The sequence below is a fragment of the Papio anubis genome, chromosome 1, assembly GCF_008728515.1.
Source record: "Papio anubis isolate 15944 chromosome 1, Panubis1.0, whole genome shotgun sequence".
NCBI classification, from domain to species: Eukaryota; Metazoa; Chordata; class Mammalia; order Primates; family Cercopithecidae; genus Papio; species Papio anubis.
In genome coordinates, this window is record NC_044976.1 from 199,676,388 (window position 1) to 199,686,715 (window position 10,328).

At 48.3% G+C, this 10,328-nt stretch overlaps 1 protein-coding gene across 3 annotated transcripts in view; it reads left to right on the top strand.

Annotated features, from left to right (window-relative positions):
- The window catches only part of GALNT2 (polypeptide N-acetylgalactosaminyltransferase 2), a 217,855-nt gene extending 207,897 nt beyond the window's left edge, over positions 1–9,958 (top strand). For all 3 annotated transcript variants that reach the window (XM_003893785.4, XM_021931277.2, XM_021931270.2), the window contains exons 15-16: positions 2,681–2,800; positions 7,140–9,958. In XM_003893785.4, the coding sequence (XP_003893834.2) occupies positions 2,681–2,800; positions 7,140–7,295 (276 nt within the window). In that variant the 3' untranslated portion in view covers positions 7,296–9,958. The remainder of the gene's footprint in view (positions 1–2,680; positions 2,801–7,139) is intronic.
- Positions 9,959–10,328: the final 370 nt, after the last annotated feature.

Sequence of the window (10,328 nt, forward strand, 5' to 3'; positions counted from 1 at the left end):
ATCCCGGAGTGCAGGGACTTTGATGGAGGCCTCATCACATGGGCATGATCTCCAGCTCCTCTCCCCTTCCCAGAGGATGGGGTGGTGGGGGACTGACAGTTTCAAGCTTCTCAGCATAACCTGGTCTTTCTGGTGACCAGCCCCATCCAGGAGCCCATTTGCTTCATTAGAACAAAAGACACTCCCATCACCCAAGAAATTCCAAGGGATTAGGAGCTGTCTGTCAGGAACCGGAGTCAAAGACCAAACACTAGAATGAAAGACGGTCTTAAAACCCCTGTGGCTCAGGAAATGGCAAGCGTTTTAGGAACCTTGTGGTTGTGCCAGAAACCAGGGGCAGAGACCAAATAATTATGTTTATGATGTCATACTGTCCTAGAGTATGGGTGATGTGGAGTGCCTGTGGGTGCTTAGAAGAGCTGGCTGGAACTCACCCATGTTGAATGACAACATCATAGAATGTTGGGATTCGACTCAAAGTCGGGTGGCCTTCCCCAAAGAATGTGGCCGGCAGGAGTGGGTGGGTCAGGGCTCCCTCCACACCGTGTTTGGGATGCCACAATGCACAGGCCAAGCAGGTGCTTCTACTCTAGGACTCTTCAGAGCCTTTAATAGACTGAATTTCCAAGGGATAAACGCAGCACAACATCTGTTTCCCAAATTTATTTGACCTAGAATCCGTTTTTCCTAGAATTCCTCATGGAGTAGAATGTGAGGAACAAAATTAAGAGGTGAGAAAATGGAAGACCTGGGAAGTGAGCAGGCTTGCCCAAGCCTCCCTCCCTGTTAGGGGAGAAGGAAGTCTTCAGACAGGTGAAGGTCTCTTCACTGCTTCCTAGATGAGCATCCATGCCTCTGCATCCCCTCTGCTGATGCTGAGGGCTGGAGATGGCGCACCCCGCCACTGGTTACGTAAGGTCTGAATGCTGGACTCTTTAGGGTTTGGTTTGGTTTGGTTTGGTTTGGTTTGGTTTGGTTTGGTTTTGTGACAGGGTCTCGGTCTGTCATCCAGGCTAGAATGCAGTGGCACAATCACGGTTCACTGCAGCCTCAGCCTCCCAGGTTCAAGCGATCCTTCCACCTCAGCCTCCCAAGTAGCTGGGACCACAGATGTACACTACCACACCCGGTCAACTTATTTTTTATTTTTAGTACAAACAAGGTCTCGCCATGTTGCCTAGGCTCTCGAACTCCTGGCCTCAAGCAGTTCTCCCGCCTTGGCTCCCAAAGTGCTGGGATTATAGGCCTGAGTCACCACACCCGGCTGAATCGTCAGCTTTTGATGTTTTTCTAATGATGGACTATTGGTTCCAACATGATGTAGGTACTAGGCAGTGAGGCTTCTTTAAACACTATTTGTTCCTTTCCTTACTCTGTTTCCAAGAACCAAGAAAAAAGAAAAACAGTGTCTTCATAGCACATAATAGTTACAGAATACATTTATTTGTGTGTCTTTCATTTTCAGAATACACATAATAGCCTGTAGTTACAGAATACATTTATTTGTGTGTCTTTCATTTTCCCCACTAGAAAGTGAGCCTGGCTGTGTGACAGCACCTGTGTCATGCAGGTGTGCAGCAGGTGGTCATGGGACAGACCGACGGAAAGACAGGCAGACGGAGGGAGGGGAGGGCCACCGCAGCGTGCCAGGGCTTAGAGTGGAAGGGGATGGAAGCGGATAGTGAGTCCCTGTGGGGTTTTAAGCTGGAAAAGGCCTTGCTGCCTCTGGATATTAAGGGGTGTTCATCCCTTTGAGTGGGACAAGTGGAGAGTGATGGTCAGAAGCCCAGTCCCTGCTGTGGCCCTGCCCGGAACAGGTTCTGGCCTCCTCTGCCGCCTGGGACCATGTCTTGTTTAGTATCCAAAATGGTTGTCCTCTCACCCTGTCGCAGCCTATAACTTGTGTGTGTTTATACGTATATATGTGTTTCTGTTTGTTAACATCACGGGCTTGTGATTTAAACACTCTCTAGCTCAGTTTTCTCATCTATAAAATGAGAATAATAGTAGCCCTCATGGAGCTGTTGTATAAAGGGCTTAAAATAATGCCTGGCACATAGCACCTGATTAAATTTAGCTGTAATGTGTGCGGAGAAATGCATAGATCTATTCCTCCCGTTTTCAGAGGGCTTCATGAGTATCCATAGATCAATTAGCATTCACTTAGGAGGCTATACATGATATATTTTGCTTCGGTATGCAACGTGTTATTTACTAGAGTCCACATTCATCAATGCTGTTTGCAGGCCATACCTGCATGAGGGCAGTCATCCCAAAACAGCATGGGTGGACCAGTTGCCGAGTGTCTACCTGGTGTATAACCAAGCTTGTGCCACAGTTTTTACAATTCGCACTGAATTATAGAAAAATGAACAAGGCAGTCTAACTTGTATTTGGGGCTAAAATAGTTAATAGTTTTATTTTAGTTACTGAGATCCTCAAAGCAGTTCTGCACATCACTTAGCCATCTGACTGCTCAATTGTGAGGTTCTCCCACACCTCTGGTGTTATAAATTTGCCGTTAGCAAAAAGTAATTCTTTCGTTCTCAGGTGGCTCAGGGGTTCTGAATCTAAGCTCCGCACCCTGACCCCTTTCCTTTTGGAGCCCTCATTGGTGCCCCTTCTTTCCTTTCACAGCCCTGTGCATAGCACGCCTCTGACTTCTGGTTTTGTGTTCCAGGAATGGGCCTTGACGAAGGAGAAGTCGGTGAAGCACATGGATTTGTGCCTTACTGTGGTGGACCGGGCACCAGGCTCTCTTATAAAGCTGCAGGGCTGCCGAGAAAATGACAGCAGACAGGTACGGCTTGCAGGCACCCGTGGGTGCCCATGATTAACCCAGACCAGGGCAGCCACGGCCTGCGCCCTCTTGCTCTGCGCAGCCTCACGAAGCATCCATCTCTGCGTGTATTTAGGTGTTCTTTTGCATCACTATAAATAATGTCTAGCCACCCTATTGGACTTAAGCCACAAGCCTACTGTTGCTTATTTCTGATTATATTCTCATTCTCTTCCCTATGCCACTGAAAATCTTAAAGAGAAATTGTCTATTTTTGTTTAATCATCAAATACTTTTTTCTATTTAAATTTACAGAAATTCTAAATGATTAATGTTCAAATGGATGGTACTTGATACATAATGCAAGTGTGTGTGTGTCTGTATATGTGTGTGCATATATATACACACATATATACACATACCACATATAGATACACATATACACGCCACATATATACATATATAGATACCACATATACACATACATGCAGACCACATATATATACATATATACACATACATACATATATACACACCACATATATACACACCACATATATACACGCCACATATATATGCATATATACACACCATATATACATATATACACATACACACCACATATATACATATATACGCCACATACATATATACATGCCATATATATACATATAAACACACACATATATACATGCCACGTATACATATATACACGCCACATATATACATATACATGCCACATATATACATATATACAAACACCACATACACATATATACACACACCACATATATATACACGCCACATATATATACATATGTACAAACCACATATACATGCCACATATGTATGCATATATACATATATACATGCCACATATATACATATATATGCCACATATAGACATATATACATGCCACATGCATACACATATAAACTACGCATATATACATGCCACATATATACATATATATGCCACATATATATACATATACAAACACCACATATACATATATACACACACCACATATATACACGCCACATATATATACATACATGCTGTATACATATATACACACACCACATATACACATATACACGCCATATATACATACATGCCACATATATACATGCCACATGTATGTACATAACACCACAGATTTACATATATACATACCACATATATACATATACATAGCACCACCGATATATATGTATATATACACGTCACATATACATATATACACACCACATGTATACACATATATACACATACACACACACATATAAACACAGTTTCTTTAAACATTTCAGAATAGACTTTCTACCTGCCTTCTAAGCTGGTTTTCTCTGACATATTCCCTTGTGGCAGCTTGTGGGCACATGCTTTCTCAAGGCATGGGGTAACAGTGTTAAGAATAGGAATGCAAGCACAAAAGGTCGTCCTAGCATGCCCATACTTGGAATGCCTGCCCCTGTTCTTACAGTTGGTCCTTAGAGATAGATGGGATGTAGGGAAACTGAGGCTCGGAGCCTACTGGAGCCAAGTGTGTATATATATACGTGTATATATACACGTATATATTTCAACCCCAAGACTCAGGCTAACCCTAGTCCAACCCTAATTTCACAGCACAGAAAGCTGAGGCTCAGAAAGTCATTGCCTCCAACCTAGAGTCATCTGGGAAGACCAGGCCAGGACCGAGTCCCCTGTTCAGACCCCAGTTGTCAGGGAGATGCTTGCAGAGGGCCCTCTTTCACCTGTCTGTCTCCAAACCCCTGCGCCAGCTCTGGGTGCTCCTCCTTCCCTGCTCTGTGGAGTCCCAGATTCTTGGCAGCGGGAGCCCCTCTGTAGGGTTCTGGTCATAATCCATATCTCTAAATGTCCATCTGTATTGATGACTTGATACCAAAATGTGTAAGGGAGTGCCTGTTAAACAAGAGAAGGCTACCATTGCTTGGACCCAAACCACCTAGAAACTGCCTCCCTCACTGGCCCCTCAAGAGGAAGCTCCTCGAGGGCAAGGCTGGCATCTGCTGAGCCAAGTACTGGGTGAGTCTCAAACACATTCCCCTGGGATGTAACGGAGCAGAGCTGTCTGGATGTAACAGATTGATAAAGTGATGACTTTATGACACCTTTTTAAAAAACAAATGGTTACTTCAATATTGCTTAATTTCAAGAACTGACAGGTGTTTCTGCTTCAGTCCCAGTTTTGGGGAACCATAACTGACATGCCTTAGGACCTTCGTGAAGCATGAGAAGACCTATCAATAAGAAGTTTTTCTGGATGTATGGCGTGTCTAAATGGGGATCTGTTAGGTTTTCAACCCCAAGACTCAGGCTATTATAGAGGATGTGGGGGCCATTTCAGTAGGGTCTGGCTGCCTTGAAAATCTGTGCTGCACCCCCGCCACCACAGTCCCATCAGACAGACATCAGAGCCGACAAGGCCACCTGTGCGAGACGGAGCTGGGGTTCGGTTATTGTTTTTCTACGGTTCTTCATTTAGCTGATGCTTTGACACATGACAGGCAGTCCCTCCAGTGGCCAGAATCAGATTCCGTTCATTCCCAATTCTTTGTTGAGGAGATTCCTGGCCACTCAGAGTGACAGGGCAGCCTCAATACACACTTTACATGATAATGGAGAGAAACAGCATGAGGGGTGATTGACAGAAACGAGGGAGCGGGAAATGAAAGAGGAAATGATGGGCACTTAGCAAAAGCCTCCCCTGGCTCCTCTGATTGCACTGTCTTTCCCTGTTGGCAAGAACTCCAGGTGAGCAGGTGGATGGAAATAAGGAAGGCAGGGTCCAGGTGACAACATCCTTGTGGTGTTTCACGCAGGTCGGGTCCCCAGCACTGGGCTCCTCTGCTTGCACCGGCTCTTCCCTGCCTCACTCACTGGCCCCTCGAGAGGAAGCTCCTTACAAATTTTATCTTGGAGCTGAACTGGCTTTGCAGTTGGAATATTTGGTTTCCAGGCACGTCCATGTTTTCGTATTATATGCATATTTGCAGAGTCAAAGAGGAAAGGGTGGCAAGAGTGAGAAAATTTAATTCTGCAATGTCAAAAGGATTTGCAAAAAATACTTAGGTGAAGGAGCTTTAGTGCACACAGTATAAAAAATTAATTAGAACCACAGACTTCATTATTTGAAACAAGAGCTTTGAGGAGGAAAAAAATGGTTACTTTTTGTTTTTTAAGAACAAACATTAGAGATTTTTAAATGGGGATGGATTTTTGCTTTCTTTTCTTTTTTAAGAGACAGGATCTCGCTCTGTTGCTTGAGACTGGAGTGCAGGGGTGGGTATGACCGTAGCTCACTGCAGCCTCAAACTTCTGTGCTCAAGTGATCCTCCCACCTCAGCCTGCAAGGAGCTAGGACAACAGGCAGGCACCACCATGCCCTGCTAATTTTTTTAAAAAATGTTTGTAAAGATGAATTCTTGCTATGTTGCCCGGGCTGGTCTTGAACTCCTGACCTCATGCTATCTTCCTGCCTCAGCCTCCCTCCCAAAGTGCTGGGATTACTGGTGTGAGCTGCCCGCACTCAGGCTGAAAGGGGTATATATGTTACTTGCTATAAACAGGGCTCCTCAGATTTCCTTCAGGCTGGGTTGTGTGCTTTGATTTCTGGCTTGGTTGGTGGGTAACGGGTGCGTGGGTTGAGTTTGGTTGTTTGCTTGATTTGAGTGTTAGTAAAGAGGCGTCGTACCCTATACTTTACAAGCGGCATGTTCAGAACTCAGCAAACACTGGTCCCCGCCATACAGAGCACCAGGGGCCTCAAGGGTAGCAGAGACAAGTTTCTCATATCCACCAAGGAGCTTGCACACCACATATACAAACCAGTAGAGAACAGACCGCATAGAAATAGGCTTCTCAACCCTATGTGTTCACACAAGCATCTCTCTTCCTGACATTTGGCCTGACATGGTTCCTCTGGCTGCCCCGAGCAGAAAGCCCTAAGTGGGAGCATGGAGGTGCCCAGACTAAGGCCTCCAGGTAGGGCTACTTCCCAGCAGCCAGGGGAGGAGCCGGCTCTGCTTTGTGTGGATCTCTTCTTGGGGTGAACCATCACTGGATCAAGCTTTCTTATGAAGGCATGCAAATTCCCCTACATCAAATCCTTGTGTTAATGACGAAGGGGTGGGTGCCCAGAGTGCTGGGGCTCAGAGGAGGGGACACCCACAGAAAGGTTGGGGCAAGAGAAGTTCTGAGTTTTGATCCAAGGCAGAGAATACGTTTCCTTCCTGGGCCCCCAGCAGCAGCACAAGGCCCTGAATTCACACGGATCTGTTTGTACTCCTTTGCTTGGGGCCACACTCTAAGGCATTCTCCTGTGTCTTGCAGAAATGGGAACAGATCGAGGGCAACTCCAAGCTGAGGCACGTGGGCAGCAACCTGTGCCTGGACAGTCGCACGGCCAAGAGCGGGGGCCTGAGCGTGGAGGTGTGCGGCCCAGCCCTCTCACAGCAGTGGAAGTTCTCGCTCAACCTGCAGCAGTAGGAGGGCCCGGGAGGCCCTGCCGTCCTGTCTCCTGCACCATCGGGTGGAGTCTGGTGATCACATTATTGATTATGTTTCTTAAACTTTCCGCGAAACTAATATACCTCAGTATTCCATCATGGTCTGAAAGTCGAACTTCGGCAAGGCACGGACGACTGTGCAGACACAACAGCGGCAAGAAGCGAGAACTGCCCTCCCCCTCCTCTCGGTGCAGCCCAGCTGGGCCCCCTTCCCCAGGCCGGAGAGCCCCTCTTCCTTCCAGCTTTCACTTCCACCGGCTCCGCAACTGAGTGACATCCAGCAACAGCCGACCAGGGAGTGGTAGAAGCAGCAACTGAACAGACGCATGCGAGCTGAGGGCAGGGCGGGAGGAGGGGGCACACACGCCCAGGGGAGCGAGGAGAACTCTTGAAATCTCCATTTTCGATCCCATCGAAATCACGTATGGTTTCCACAAAGCCGAGTCGTGTCACGTGGCGGGTTTACGTCGATAGCCCCTCTCTCTGCTCCTCCGTTCCCGAGTGTCTTCCTGGTCCAGACTCCCCTCCACCTGATGTACTTGCTATCTCTGAGGATGAAGTTTTCTAAGGTGGGACGCTAAATATAAAGCTATATAGAGAAAGAATGTACGGTCAGTTCCCTATGGTTTCTGTAGGTCATCATCATCTTGTAAATTCCCCACAAAGCCGTTCGCAGCTTCCGGGAGAAGGGGCCAGAGCCCGGTGGGGCCAGGTTCTCACGGAGGGAGGAAGTGGCCTTTGTCCCCTGGAGCCCGATCAGCCAGTTGGTGCTACTGCTGTGGCCAGCTGGCGGGGCTTCCTCCAGACCACCGGCCTCGGCCCCGGCATCCCTGTTGGGCGTCAGTCAGCCTGAGAGTCACTACTGTGCGTCAGAATCCACTTTGTGTGCTGTGTGTATCTGTGAACCTGGAGGGGTTACTTATTTTGACAGATATCACTTTGGGTCTTTTTACATTAAATTTCTTTTCTCTAAGGAATATAAACAACACCCCATAGCTCCCAATGTGAGCCAGTGATACCGCTGCCCCCTGGCGACAGGGCAGACCAATGATGCCAGGCAGCTGTCACACGCTAGCATTGGCCTCATTGTGATCTCAGCCCTGCATGCTGGGCCTTCAGAATTAATGGCCAGCAGTGTCAGGGATGAGCCTCTCAGCCTGGGCACAGGCCTGGCTCACAGTCCTGCACACCTGCGGGCCTGGGGAGCTCCAGCCAGGCAGCGAGTCCTGCCCCGCCCGCAGCCCCCTCCCACACCCCACCTGGCCCACGTGACTGCTTCAGGGGGCTTTGGGGAAAGAATTAGGAAGGGTCAGAACCAAACAATACCTGCTCATTTACACTGAGGATTCAGGGCAGGAGACAAGAGCCTTGGGGTCCTGTTAAACCACAGACAGTTATGAACCAAAAGTCGTAACAGGGAGAGGTGCCTGGAGTCTGCCTGGGTGCTCAGGAATGTTCGTCGTCACCCCGCCACTCTGTGGTTGGTGCCCTGCTTCCTCCTCCACTCCCGGCCACCTTCTCCAGCACCGCACACACAGATGCTCAGTCTCAGAGAGGCTGGCACGGCCTGGCAGTCTGAGAAAAGCATCCGATAGTCACACCTGCAGGCCCCTCGGAGGGACAGCGGCGGCCTTGGAGTTAGAAGCCGCCCTGGGAGGTTGTGCCGGTGCCGTGCTCCTCCCTGTGTCTTGTATGAAAGAGGCCACTGTGTGTCTTCCTCCCCGACAGGAGCCCCATGGGTGTGCACTGTAGGACAGCGGCCCCAAGGTGGAAGCCTGGCTGGAGGGCTGCCCTATAGGTCTTCTCTTCCCACCTCCCCTGCCATGCAAGCAGATGTGTCCTGAGTGGGCAGTGTGGCCCGACACCGGAGTAACTCCACACGCTTCTGTCTTTCACAGTGGGCTCTTTGGGGAGCCTGAGGAAAACCCCCTTAGGTACCTGTGCGAGGCTGTGGAATGCAGGCCAGAGCAGGGCATGCTTAGCCCCCAGCACCCAGGCGCTTTTGTCACACCCTGTCACCTGCGAGCTGCTACTGCTGTTAGGAGGGAAAAAGAATGGATGAATCTGGCTCGTTTTAAAATCAAGTTTTGCCCCCACACCTTCACCCTGCCCGCACCCCCAGGTCCTTTCAGCCTTCGTGTCATCGGATTTGTCTACCCAGGCCCTTGTGCGGCCATGCCCTGGGGGCAGCGTCCTGTCCCTGAGCTGGGGGGCGGCTTTGGATGGTCCGGGTGTCAAGAGCAGAGGTGGGCTGGGGAGGGGTCCTTTGCGGTGAGCTATGTTTACATGACACAGTGTGCCAAAGTGACTTACTGTGGTTGCGTTATTTTTTAGTCATCGGGACTATCCCACCCTCCCACTCCTGTTTTTAAAACTCAGAATTCTTTCCTAAGGGCCCTTCGAGCAAAGCGTGCCGAAGTTAGTTGTCTTCTCTGTGGTGGTCCTTTCTTATGTCTTCATAAAAGCTCAGATGATGGTATCTGTGAGTATGTTTTGCAAATTCAAAATATAGTTTGGTAATTTTTTTTCCAGTTGATTTTTAAAAAGAACTGCTGTACAGAGCTTGTACTTTGTCCATTTTATAGATGGAAACCATCCTTGAAAATTGTTTAACTTAAATAAAGAGAAGATACTTTCTAGATACTGCGCTTTGCTGGCCGGAGTCTGTCCTAGTGTGTGAGGGCTGGGTGGGGTGGGTGTGGGGACTGGGATTGGGGTCAGCCTTCTGCAGCTCCTGCTCAGTGGCCGTTTCTTATCACCCTTTGCAGATGTGCTTTAATTGCTGTGCCCTTTGGTTGGTTATTCTTATTTGTAATAGTAATCATTATCATTTGTGGAGTGTTTATGATGTGCCAGGCACCCAGCCAAGCCCTTAAATACATTTGCATTTTACAGCCACAGGGGAAGCTGGTGACGGAAGTTGCTAGCCTGCTCAAGGTCAGGTCCTTCCTGTGTACCTGCCTGGAACCTGCCCCTTAGCACTCGAACCCAGACCCTGTGCTTCATACCAGGG